The 14,157-nt window shown below is 41.0% G+C and overlaps 1 protein-coding gene across 2 annotated transcripts in view; it reads left to right on the top strand.

The window, feature by feature from the left end:
* The window catches only part of RIC1 (RIC1 homolog, RAB6A GEF complex partner 1), a 210,795-nt gene that overhangs the window by 66,965 nt on the left and 129,673 nt on the right, over nucleotides 1-14,157 (top strand). For both annotated transcript variants that reach the window (XM_073635126.1, XM_073635133.1), the window contains exon 3: nucleotides 1,757-1,836. In XM_073635126.1, the coding sequence (XP_073491227.1) occupies nucleotides 1,757-1,836 (80 nt within the window). The remainder of the gene's footprint in view (nucleotides 1-1,756; nucleotides 1,837-14,157) is intronic.

A 14,157-nucleotide genomic window follows, 5' to 3' on the forward strand; every position in this document is an offset into this window, starting at 1 on the left:
AGGGCGATTAGGTTGTTATTTTGAGACTAGGTTAGTGATGTAGCTGGGGGCAGAGTTGTGGATGACTTTGTAACTTATTGTTAATATTTTTAATTTAATTCGTTGGGCAAGTGGCAGCCAATGGAGGGACTGGCAGAGAGGGGTAGCAGACACTGAGCGGTTTGTAAGGTGGATGAGTCTGGCAGCAGCATTCATGATGGACTGAAGGGGTGATAGTCTATTTAAAGGTAAGCCAATGAGGAGGGAGTTGCAGCAGTCGAGGCGAGAGATAACCAGGGAGTGAATCAGGAGCTTTGTGGTTTCATTGGTTAGAAAGGGACGTAGTTTAGAGATGTTGCGGAGGTTGAGGCGGCAAGCTTTTGGAAAGTGATTGGATGTGGGGCCGAAAGGAGAGTTCAGAATCCAGGATAACACCTAGCACCCTGACATGTGGGGATGGGTGGATGGTTTTGCCATTGCTTTTGACAGAGAAGTCAGGGGAGTAAAAAACAACAATTGAAATTGTGACGCAAACAAATGCTAATGTACCATCCACATAACCTCCTAGATAAATGTAAAAATATACTTGTGTAGCATAAGTAGTTTATAAGAAGTTCATAAAAATCCCATAGGAAGGGTGATATTCTTCGGTAGACAGCTCCAGCTGAGACAGGAACAAATCTCTGAAATTACAAAAGAGGAACACAAGGGGTGCCAGCTAAGTGCAGCATCAATGGGTTTATTACGATTAAAAAGCCAAATCCAAATTCATAGAAATATAAAATGAAAGAACTTATCTGCAGGCATGCCACATTGGATGGAAACTGTCCACCAGAAGAGTCCTTGTGACAGCAAACGGTGAGGAAACCAAGTCTGATATTCCAGGAAGTGAGGAGAGCCACTGTGGGACACAAGGCAGGATGTGATGTCACACCTGGGGCAAGTTGGTTGCTATGGTAACGTGTTTCAGAACACCTATTGGCTCCTTTTCCAAACCAAATGGTTTGAAATGCCCCCTTGGGTTCCTCTCTTATAAATGGATCATACGCTGTTAATTTTTGAAATTTTAAGATTCCTCCATCCACACGAAACGACATGGCTGGAGCAATCCTTCCTGTTGGGATATTGTATTCTGTCAGAATACACTGATCAGCAGGTACAGATCAATAAAAATGTTCCAACATGTCCCTTTTGGATCGAATTCAATCAAATGACCACCTTCGGTTGAGCAGGGACCACCATTCACTGATCTAAATTTTGTCTGGTTCCTGTAACCAGACAAATTTCAATCGGTGTATGGCAAGCTTTAATTTCATCCCCACAGTATAGTAGGTACCAAACTTCTGGCGCAAAGACCTACAGTTCTGCCTCTCATGCAGTAAATGCAGTGAAGCATGGGGGGTGTCGCTCACATTAGGCTTCAGCCATTCAAAAAAACTGTATTTTCCCAAAATTCAAGGCATTTTGTGATTGGACAAGGGTGGATGAGCAGCACGATCTCCCCTCATCCATTTATAGAACAGCTTGCTTTCTGTGAAAAGAATGCAAGCTATTTTGTGATTTGAAGAGCTGGAATGTGAGCAACCCACAATTCTTTTACTGATGATCTGCTGTTGTCTATGTGCTCATAGTCATACAACTATTATTATTTTATAAGGTTTTTTTTTTTTTTTTTCCACCGTTACTCATTTTATGATTATTTAATTAGTATTTATAAACTGAGTAAAGCAATTGAAAGACTCGCAATTTATTATTTTTAATTTTTTTTTCCCCCCAGACTGCCAATGGCTATATCCTGTTCTTTGACATTGTTCCCGCAGGAGAGGACAAGTATTTGTATGAGCCCATCTATCCAAAGTAAGTTTGTTTTTGTTTTTTTCATTTTTTCCTTTTTTTATTCTTTTACAGGCAACAGTGTTGCTGAACATCCAGTATTTGTACAATAAGGGGTCTGTTCTAAATAAAAAAATAAAAATGTTGGATGTATGTCACAGCATTCACACAGCTTTCGTGAATAATCCCTGTAATGCGTCTAATATGTTTATTTCCTATAATAATCAGATCCACGTAGTGCCCGTAATGCTGGGATCACCTTATTTGAGATATTTCAGGAAAATGACGCCTTATGGCCGCTAATTCTCATTATGGGTATTATTCTTGACAGTTGTACGAGTGTCGTGACATTTCATAGAGCATTATTATTATTTTTTTTTTTTTTATAAATAGACCCTATAGTGCTCAGATATCCTATTTTGTACAGTTTTGTGAGATGTTATGTTGGTCTGCTCTTTGTTTCCTAGATTTAGGTAAGGCATACAGCTGCAATATTTACAATGTCTCATGGGAGGTACTGCAGGGACCTAGAGTAACAAAAACACTGCAATATGGTGTCTGTGCTGGGTCTGAGGTATACAAATTGGAGCAAGGAATTTAAAGGAATTTAAAAGGAATGTGGAACAGTTTTTCATAAACCCTGGTGTCTGCTGTTTCAAACTGGTCTAAATCAAAAGTAGAAAAGTAGCTTTTTTTTTTTTTTTTTGGTTCGTGCAGGTAAGGAGTTAATTAGGTTTTCGTTGTGGTTTGTGTCCACATGGGCAGATTTCCTTTCATTTCCTGTTTCAGTGACTAATTCCACCTTGTAACTAAAAAAAAATTGAAAAAACTGAAAACCTGAGAGTGGGTCTAATCCTTCTTCCATAACGTATCCAAACTAAAAACAGTGTTTGCTAGATGATGTCAGAGCAGAAATCTCAGCTTCATTTTCAAAGGTGGAAACTAATGGGGGTTGACTTGTCTTTTTGCTTGATCCCAGAGCTAGCAAGGCTCTCATTCCGAGCCTTTTCTTTTTCATGTCATTTTGACTGTACCTTTTTATTTAAATTTTTTTTTTTGTTTTTGTTTTGTAGCTTTTTTTTTTTTCTTCTTTTTTTTTAATTATCTGTTACTGATATAGGTAGATGATACAGCCGTACAAGTAAACTGATGAAAGTTCTTTGACAAGGATAAAATAAAAGTAAATAATATGAAATAAAACAATCCCTAAGGCTGCATTCACACCTGATTAGAGCAATTTTCAGGAGTTTTTTTTACATGAGTTTTTTGAGTGTTTTTGCAAGTGTATACAGGCATTTTTAGAAGAATATTACAGACGTTTTCATTGTGTATTCAAGCTTCAGGCTTTGTTTTTGCCAGTGGAAATCACTAGGTTGAGGAGATCAGTGAATTAATGCCGCAATATCGCAGTCCCGCTAGAAGTCGCTGCCATTACTAGTATAAAAAATAAATAAAAATTCCAGTGTATATATCCCATCATTTGTAGACTCTATAACGTTTGTGCAAACCAATCAATATACGCTTATTGGGATTTTTTTTTTTTTTTACCAAACATATGTACATTTTTTTTTTTTTTTTATTGAAAATGTTTTATAGCAGAATTTTTTTTTTTTTTTTTTTTCAAAATTGACGGTCTTTTTTTTGTTTATAGCGCAAAACATAAAAACATCTGTGGTGATCAAATACCACCAAAAAAAGCTCTATTTGTGGGAGAAAAAAACTACATAATTTTTATTTGTGTACGGCATTGCATGACTGCGCAGTTGTCAAAGTAACGCAGTGCTGTATCACAGAAATGGCCTGGTCATGAAGGGGGGTAAATCTTCTGGAGGTCAAGTGGTTAGTATGAAAAGACTCCCACTCTCTGTCCTGATCTGCAGCATCTCCCACCCTGCCTGCTGTGAGTATGATCGCGACAACTGAGACCCAACAGAGAACACCCAGGCTGATAAGTGGCATGGCCGCGGTCTGGACAGGACTGTTGCTTGGCCTGGGTCCGGACTGCAGTCTGCCATTTAGCGAACCCTGCTGTAGGAAATCGGGCAAACTTTGTAAATGAGGCCAATAGCATGAAAATCAGCTTTAAATTTCAGATCTCCCCAGGTAGCAGGCATCCAATGGGCTACCAAAAAACATTGTTATGCCGCGTACACATGGTCAGAATTTCCGGCAACAAATGTTCGATGTGAGCTTGTCAGAAATTCCGACCGTGTGTAGGCTCCATCGGACATTTACTGTCGGAATTTCCGACAACAAAAATTTGAGAGCAGGTTCTCAAATTTTCTGAGAACAAAATACGTTGTCGAAAATTCTGATCGTGTGTACACAATTCCAATGCACAAAATTCCAATGCTCTGAATCAAACAGAAGAGCCGCACTGGCTATTGAACTTAATTTTTCTCGGCTCATCGTATGCGTTGTATGTCACCGTGTTCTTGACGTTCGGAATTTCCAACAAAATTTGTGCAACCGTGTGTATGCAAGACAAGTTTGAGCCAACATCCTTCGGAAATAAATCCAGGATTTTGTTGTCGGAATGGCCAATCGTGTGTACACAGCATTACTGTGCTAAAGTCAGAAAGTGGCGTACCAAGTTTTGTATCCTTTTCTTCAGCCAATTGAAGCCAGATTTTTTTTTTTTCCGTAATCTTCTTTTTTTACTTGAAATAATTATAGCAAGATACAGGGTAAATGCACATTTTTTGGATCCCACAAAAATATTTAGAAGAGGAAAACAAAGACAATGCTCATACAACTAGCAGAGCCATATCCAAATGATGAAAAATAAGTACAATGTTTGGTCTGATAATAGATCCACAACAACAAGATATGGACATACAGAGCAAGAGCCATTGAAATAAAAGTGTGCATGCCACTGGGAGCCCCTTTATACATTAGAATGGGGACCATAAGGCAATCAACATATCTCTAGGATTGGGGTAGGGGGACTGGGGTAGTATCCCAGAGGGAATCTCTCGGGGGAGGTTTCCCAGTGTAAATCCAGAAGGGCATATCAAGAAAAGAAAAAGAAGGGAAAGAGCAGAAGAGAAATGAAAAAGGAGGGGGGCACATTTCAGTGGGGCCCTGTGCCATGCTTCCCTCTACAGTATCATCTCCTCCAAGGTAGGATAGTACAAGAGCACCACGATATGCTGCACCCTGTAAAATAGGAAGTGGGCATGAAGCTTAGATACAGAAAATGGGATTATCTACAGTGAGTGGCTCTTGTATTGCTCAGTTGTTTTAAAGTGAGACCAGCAAAGCCAAGTGTGACCTAAATTTGGACAATCTTTAATGAAATATGAATCTGATTCTCCATTTCCTCCAAAGCCAGTTTTTCAGTCATTTCATGCTTTTCTACTTGTCCCTAACCAGAGCTTCCATGATACTCTGATGTGGTAAGAAAAGAGAAGGGTTTTGAATCGGGAAGCTGTTAAATTTAGTGTGAGTTGTTCCCAAGGCATGCAAAATCTTATATTGCGGATACATTATGTTTTCTGAAATCTCATACTGGGACTTTTGGCCTCTGTGACCTCCAAGTGCTTTTTAGGCTGATGAACGGCACATTCCAAAATACTTGATTAGTAATATGCAAAGGGTGGGACTGCATGATGCACAGAATCAATGCCAGGATGAAAAACACTTCCTACTTGGGCTCATTCACACGGAGCGGACTCCGTTTCCACAGAGTCTGCCGTCTCAGCGGGAGATCTGTCCGTTGATCTCCACTGAGCCGGCAGATGACAGGTCCCTCTCTGCTCACTGAGAGGGGAGGGGCTTGTCAGGCGCCGCTGCTGCCTATGGAGGGATCGGATGAAAACGGACAGCAGACTGATCTGGACGTAGGGCCATCCGTCGGCTTTTTGCGGATCGGACCGGGTCGGATGTCAGCGGACATGACTCCGCTGACATCCGTCGCTCCATAGGCTAACATGGAGCGCCCGTCAAAACTGACAGGCGGGCCTGAACGGTCCGATGGTATGAAAGGGGCCTTAGTCCTCCACTTCTTTTTAAAGCAGATTAACATTTTTAAATAAAACAGAGTTAGATGTTTTGTTATTATTGAACTATAAAAAAAAGTTTATATCGCTATTTCACACAAATGGGAGAATCATTTGCCTTTCATACATTTCAGTAAAGATTATACCAGATGAAAAAGTACACAGTGCAGTAGGTCCACTACATGTGCTTTATCTTTTAGGCGGATTACTGGCACTGCTGTCTCCTAATCCACTTTAGTCTGGTTGTATTGGACATAAAGGTGTTCACTTCTCCAGACCCATGCTTTTTTCCACCTACGTCTGTTCTCCATTCTCTCTTCACATTGTATTGACTACTGCAAACAGGGGGGGAGGATAATGTTTGTGTAGAGCTCTGCACTGCTGATGGTTAAAAATCTTATCATTGTACAGATTTCCAACCTAATTTTAATGTGTTTCTTTCTTTTTTTTTTTTTTTTCTTTTTTGTAAAGTTTATAACATTTGAGCAAAGAACATAAAGTGATGCTGCAGGAAGCAACTAGCTGGAGTTTTGTTACTAAAATGTAAAGTTAAAGTTTTGATAGTAGAGTGTGTCTGGCTATACAACTAAATAGTATTTAAAGGGTTAGTTCACCTTTATAAAAAAAAAAAAATACCCTATGCAGTCCATAAACACCATTCTTTAAGGGCTCATGCACACAAGACATTTTTACAGCTGCTGTTAGGGGCGTCTAACGTTTATTTTATTTTTTTTAACTGCCTCTAAACCCCCTCCATGTTGGTCTATGTGTTAATAAACTGTCAGAGCCGTTTGGAGGTATAAGCATTTAGGGGCAATAGAAAAAAACAGCCTGAGCTTCCAGGAGCAGTAAAAACGAAAAACACCTCTAAACACTATTCTCCTAGATTGTAAGCTCTAACGAGCAGGGCCCTCTGATTCCTCCTGTGTTGAATTGTATTGTACTTGTACTGTCTGCCCTAATGTTGTAAAGCGCTGCGTAAACTGTCAGCGCTATATAAATCCTGTATAATAATAATAACAAGCTGTTAGCTTGTGTTTGGTGTTTTTAGGTGTTTTCATATTATAGGGAGTGCTTTTACTGAAAAAAAGCCAAAGAACGCCCATGAGCGTTATTCAAAAACATGGCTAACAGCGCGTTTTTAACTCTGCTTTTTCCTGGCAGCAGCGCCGGCATTTTTTAAACATCCTGTGTGCATGAGCCCTTAAGCTAAACTAATCTGATTTAAAAAAAAGTATTTCATGCTCTTTCCATTTCTGTCAGCCATTTGTGCAAAAAGTGAAGCCTGCCCCAAACGCTGCCAACAGTTCTATCATCTTGCTAGGACATACCAGCAGTTGGGATGAGCTCCAACCCCAAAGATATAACAATGACTGCTGTCCTCCTCCCCAGTCCCACACATGCGCAGTGCGCTCTCTTGTCTTCAGGCATAAGCTCAGCAGCTGCAACAGTAGACAGGGTTGCAGCCGCTGAGCTCACCCATGGTTCCACGTGTAGTGCACATACAGTGGATATAAAAAGTCTACACACCCTGTTGGGGGGGGGAACTGAATTGTCAGGTTTCTGTGATGTAAAAAAATGAGACAAAGATAAATAATTTCAGAACTTTTTCCACCTTTAATGTGATCTATAAACTGTACAACTCAGTTGAACAACAAACTGAAATCTTTTAGCTGGAGGGGTGTAAAATAAATAAAATAAAAATATGGTTGTATAAGTGTGCACGCCCTTAAACTAATACTTTGTTGAAGCACCTTTTAATTTTATTACAGCACTGTCTTTTTGGGTATGAGTCTATCAGCATGGCACATCTTGACTTGGGAATATTTGCCCACTCTTCTTTGCAAAAACACTCAAAATATGTCAGATTGCGAGGACACCTCCTGTGCACACCCCACAGATTTCCAATGAGATTCAGGTCTGGGCTCTGGCTGGGCCATTCCAAAACTTTAATCTTCTTCTGGTGAAGCCATTCCTTTGTTGATTTGGATCTATGCTTTGGGTCGTTGTCATGCTGAAAGATGAAGTTCCTCCTCATGTTCAGCTTTCTAGCAGAAGCCTGAAGGTTTTTTGCCAACATTGACTGGTATTTGGAACTTTTTTATAATTCCCTATACCTTGGCTAGGGCCCCTGTTCCAGCTAAAGAAAAATAGCCCCAAAGCATGATGCTGCCACCACCATGCTTCACTGTGGATATGGTGGTCTTTTTGTTATGTCCATTGTTGTTTTTGCAATAAACATTTCTTTTGAAATTATGGCCAAAAAGTTCAACCTTGGTTTCATCAGACCATAACACATTTTCCCACATTCTTTTGGGAGACTTCAGATGTGTGTTTGCAAAATTGATCCGGGCTTGGATGTTTTTATTCATAAGAAAAGGCTTCCGTCTTGCCACTCTACCCCATAGTCCAGACATATGGAGAATACGGGAGATTGTTGTCACATGTACCACACAGCCAGTACTTGCCAGATATTCCTGCAGCTCCTTTAATGTTGCTGTAGGCCTCTTGGCAGCCTCCCTGACCAGTTTTTCTTCTCGTCTTTTCATACATTTTGGAGGGATGTCCAGTTCTTGGTAATGTCACTGTTGTGCCATATTTTCTCCACTTGATGATGACTATCTTCACTGTGTTCTATGGTATATCTCATGCCCTGGAAATATTTTTCTACCCTTCTCCTGAATGATACCTTTTAACAATGAGATCCCTTCTGATGCTTTGGACTCTCTTTGCAGACCTTTGCTTTTGCTGTAGCATGCAACTAAGAAAATGTCAGGAATGGCCTACTAGAACAGCTGAACTTTATTTGGGGTTATTCAGAGGCACTTTAAATCATGGCAGTTGTGTACTGACTCCTATTTAAACAAGAGTTTGAATGTGATTGCTTAATTCTGAATACAGGTACACTTATGCAACCCCTAAAAAGATTTCAGTTTTTTGTACAACTGAGTTGTACAGTTTTTATAGGTCACATTAAAGATGGCAAAAGTTCTAAAATGATTTATCTTTGTCTCGTTTTTTCACAGAAAATCACAGAAACCTGACCTTTTAACAGGGGTGTGTAGACTTTTTATATCCACTGTATATATGGGTCTCAGCAGAAGGACCATGCTTTCACCTATACTGCTAGGAAGTGCTTGTATTGTCAGCAAAAGGTTAACCGCTGAAGGAGTGCCCACCGCATATATACTGCGGCACGTCGCCCCCGTTGTGCGACAAACATTTTTTGTTTATAGCGCAAAAAATAAAATACGCAGAGGTGATCAAATAACACCAAAAGAAATCTCAATTTGTGGGGAAAAAAAAAATACAGTAAAATATATGAAAAACTAACCTCTAGGGGTGGTTGTCCTCTGAAATTAAATAATTAGCATATAAATGTGGGAAAACCCAGAGAATTTCTTCAGAGAGGACAGACCGGTGAAATACAAAGTATCATTTGCTGTTTATCCAAATAGACTTTATTAAACACAAAGATATTGTGAAAAAGTATCAAAAAACACCAAACTTCAATACATAATTTAAAATAAGACTGAACGTCTAAATGAAAGACAGGTGGCCACCACATCTAGATCACACATACCCTCACGCTCTCACACACACATGCAGACACACACCGGTCCTAGGAATGGATAAGGGGATGTGAACCTGGAAACCAAAAATTGGAAAGAAGGTAAGCAGTAGAAAAATAACTTCCTTGCAAGAAATATATGTCATATCAGTCATGCTATTTTCCAAAGGTTTCGATAGGCTGCTTATGAACACTGCCTGGCACCATTATAGGATCAGAAGCACTGGAGGGTGCCAACACTGTGTGCAGCCTGTATAGTATAATGTTACTTGTTGAAAATGTCAGCAGTTATTTATTGTTGGCAAGTCAAAGCCTGCCTTATGTTACTTTACTTTGACAATGGTTTAATAATGTATTAATTAAAAAATTGATGGTACTGTTCTGTTGTGAAATGTTGGACAGAAATTCAGTTGTATGTAGTATAATAATGGCATTCACTCAAGCGTCTTCATTTCAAGTATTTTTAGCTCTCATAAATTCCTAACACTTTAAAGTTTATCTGTGAATACCAAACAAACCTATTTCCCCAAGCCAACTAGTAATTTAGTTGCTTTGCCATTTAAGACCATTGTATAATTGTGCTGAAGATGAGACGAAAATGAAAGTAAACCTTTACTCAGACTTTGTTTTTTCATAAGCTTTGGCATGATTGCTGTGTAAATAATGAGATGGCACACTAAGACCTCCTGCACATACAACTAGGGGTGCAACGGATCAAAAAACTCGCGGTTCGGATCGTTCCTCGGATCAGGAGTCACGGTTCGGATCGACAAAAAAAACTCTCCCCCACTGTAATATCCACGTCATCTCCCCCACTGTAATATCCACGTCATCTCCCCCACTGTAATATCCACGTCCTCTCCCCCACTGTAATATCCACGTCCTCTCCCCCACTGTAATATCCACATCATCTCCCCCACTGTAATATCCACGTCATCTCCCCCACTGTAATATCCACGTCATCTCCCCCACTGTAATATCCACGTCATCTCCCCCACTGTAATATCCACGTCATCTCCCCCACTGTAATATCCACGTCATCTCCCCCACTGTAATATCCACGTCATCTCCCCCACTGTAATATCCACGTCATCTCCCCCACTGTAATATCCACGTCATCTCCCCCACTGTAATATCCACGTCATCTCCCCCACTGTAATATCCACGTCATCTCCCCCACTGTAATATCCACGTCATCTCCCCCACTGTAATATCCACGTCATCTCCCCCACTCTAATATCCACGTCATCTCCCCCACTCTAATATCCACGTCATCTCCCCCACTCTAATATCCACGTCATCTCCCCCACTCTAATATCCACGTCATCTCCCCCACTCTAATATCCACGTCATCTCCCCCACTCTAATATCCACGTCATCTCCCCCACTCTAATATCCACGTCATCTCCCCCACTCTAATAATATATTAGCAGGGTATGGCAGAGTGTGTTGCAGAGTGTGTTGCAGAGTGTGGGCACTGCTGCCATCCGATCTCTCCCCTCCACTGTACAGATCAGTACACAGAGGGGAGAGAGGAACTGTTTGTTTACAAGTGATCGCTCTGTCATTTGACGGAGCGATCATGTGGTAAACGGCCGCCGGGTGTACCAAGATGGCCACCGCCCCGGAGCTAAGCCGAAGCCGTGGCCTTTCCTAAGGCCGAGGCAGCGGCGTGCTCCGCGGAGCACATGTGTACCGATCCGAACAGGGTGAACCATTCGGATCACGGATCAGTGACGATCCGTTGCACCCCTACATACGATGATTGGCTGAAAGTGGCGTGTTCAGGAAATTCCAGTATGTCATATGTGCATGCGTGGATAAACACTGATGCAGAAGCCATTCGCTTTTACAAGAAGCCTTTCACATGTATTGATGGTTGTACTCTGCCCTGTGGCTCCCTGGGAGTAGGAAAGTGCTAGACGTTTTCTTCCTGGTCCATGTGTTTTTAAATTAGTTATTCACCTACAGTGAATATTTGGCAACTGTCATATTCACAGCTTTTATAAATACCCCCTTATGTAAGAATTAGACCTTCCTAGGGGGCAATGATGATTACTCTTATCTAAAGCCATAATCGTCATCATCCATTGAGATTTGTTACCCCAACATTTTATATTCCATATTGAAAAGGAATACCTGGGGCTGCTCCAAACATGCCCCTGGTATAGGAAAGAATTAGGACTATCTCGGTACCCAGAGATGAGGCGAAGGTTATGATAAAATTAACAATTTATTAAGAAAAGGACATGATTAAAAATAATTGTACATAAGTTGATAGACAGTTAATTACAACCGTCCATAGTAAATACAAGTGGTTCCAAAGGAACAGATAAACCCCATAGGTAGTGTGGGGAGCTGAGATGTATATCTTGACATGATCCTCAACATGTTTCGTGACTACATCAGCTTCCTCGGGAGGAGTCAATCATTCCCATCTATAAGGTAAGTACCATCTCATAGTTGCTTAAAAATATATTAAGTATTAGAATGTTATTGCAGCCACCAGTCAGATTCACACATAGTTGGATTTGAATTTGATTGATGACGCAGGAAGCAGACTGGAAGGGAAGTTGCACAGCACAGGCTTTAGGAAATACACTTCCCAGGAACATACAAGTTTCTCCCTGATTTTTGGCTGTAGCATTACACAACTTTTTTTTAACTGCATGTGTCTTGCTACTACACATCAGCCAATTTGTGCAGATGATCAACAGGTCCCGACAGGTTTAAGGGTGGGCAATGATTGCCTTACAGCTGTGATTTCTCAATGAAACATCTGCTGGTCCTACATACCCTGTTCCCCGAAAATAAGACCTAGCTTGATTGTCGGTGATGGCTGCAATATAAGCCCTACCCCCCCAAATAAGCCCCAGTTAAAGTCCTTGTAGGTCTTATTTTCAGGGTAGGGCTTAGTTTCGGGGGAAACCGGGTAGGGCTTATTGGGGGGGGGAGGGGGGGTTTATATTGCAGCCATCACCGACAATCACACTAGGTCTTATTTTCTTGGAAACAGGGTATGTTGCATGACTGCCTTTAGAGCTGTGTGTTCACCATTGTAAACAAAATGAAATGAATTGTCAGTTTTCCCCAGAACATGCTATGGAATTATAAGGAATGTTAAAATATTAGTATCTATGCAGCATCGTGCAGTTTGTTTCAGTACAGAAAAATATATTTTTATTGTAAGATGTCAGCAAGTAGTTAAAATGCATTTTGGCATGTGTCCCAAAGAACTCAGAGAATAGTTTGTCTGTTCATGTCTGTCTGCCTGTTTCTGAGCCTCTCATCTGCTGCTTGTTGTGGCAGGAGCAATTGATGTCTGTGCTGAATAAGGTATTAACAGCTTTCTTTACATTCCTTACGCTGATCAACATCCTCATTACACCCTGCTTTTTGCTGCTCTTATTTAATGCTGCGACAAGCAGTACACTTACAACATATGCAGGAAGGTCTGTACTGTAGCCTACAGGTTTAGAAAAAGCTTCAGGTTGCTTTGAAATAGTTTTATTTGGTAACTATTTTTCTCTCATCAACATTCTAATGATAATAAATAAAACCTTGTTTAAATTGCATACCTTTTCTAGGTCTCTGTGCTTCTCTATGTGGTACAAGCACATAATGGCTGATGGGGAGGGATCATCAGCATCCTGCTTCAGTACTCCTCCCAAAAACCCTTACCTGTGATGCAAGCAGTGGGCTCGCCCTTGGGAATTTATGAAGATGCCTTGATGATGGGTGGGTGTCAGTCTGGAGGAGTGGGTGTTGCGAGCAGATTGCATTTGCATGCATATGAGCATGGGTAAACACCCACATGTGAATCTGAGCTTCCATGATTGAAGGAATTGAAATCCAATAAATGAAAGAAGTATACCAGAAATGATCAAGCTGTGGAGGAAACACATTGATGATAGACGCCATCCAGCCAGGAAATAATGTGGGCTCTCTGATTTGCTGCAGATTCTAATAAACATTTAGGGTACTTTTTGTAGTGGGATGACAGGAGTGCCGAGTCACCGATCGCAGCACATCACACTGTTTTAGACTGCATTCTCACCTCGACATTTTAAATCGTGGGTACATTTGCCACGATACTGCCAGCGATTTTCAAAGCACCGAGGTGTGAATGACAAATTGCAGAATGCATATTTGAGATGCCATTAATTTGAATGGCACCTAAAATCGTTGTCTGGTTCTGCCATTCTGCCACGAATAACATGCGCAATAAATGTGGTATATACGGTACGAGAAGTTGGAGAGGAGGAAGTGGAGAGTTGTAAGTGACACCTGAAGGTGCGGTGAGATATTCAAGCTTCAAACCAATTAGGTAAGATTCAATCATTATATAGATATATGTTTGAATCTTACCTAATTGGTTTGCTTGCCTATCTTACCGCACCTTCAGGTGTCACTTACAACTCCACTTCCTCCTCTCCAACTGCTCGTACCGTTGGGGGCCCCCAAGGTTCTGTCCTACATCGATCTGCACATCCTCCCTGGGTCAGCTGATGGCCTCCCATGGCTTCCGCTACCATTTATATGCTGATGACACCCAAATCTATCTCTCTGCCCCTCAGCTCACCTCATCAGTCTCCTCACGCATCACTGATTTACTAACATCAGCCTGAATGTCAAACCACTTCCTCAAACTGAATCTATCTAAAACTGAGCTCTTAATATTTCCCAGTGGTGTTACTAGGGTTAGTGTCACCTGGTGCGGTAAAATATGGTGCGTGTCCCCATCACTGAGCAGGCTAGCACATCAGCACAGCT

Source organism: Aquarana catesbeiana, linkage group LG01 (assembly GCF_042186555.1).
Source record: "Aquarana catesbeiana isolate 2022-GZ linkage group LG01, ASM4218655v1, whole genome shotgun sequence".
NCBI lineage: Eukaryota > Metazoa > Chordata > Amphibia > Anura > Ranidae > Aquarana > Aquarana catesbeiana.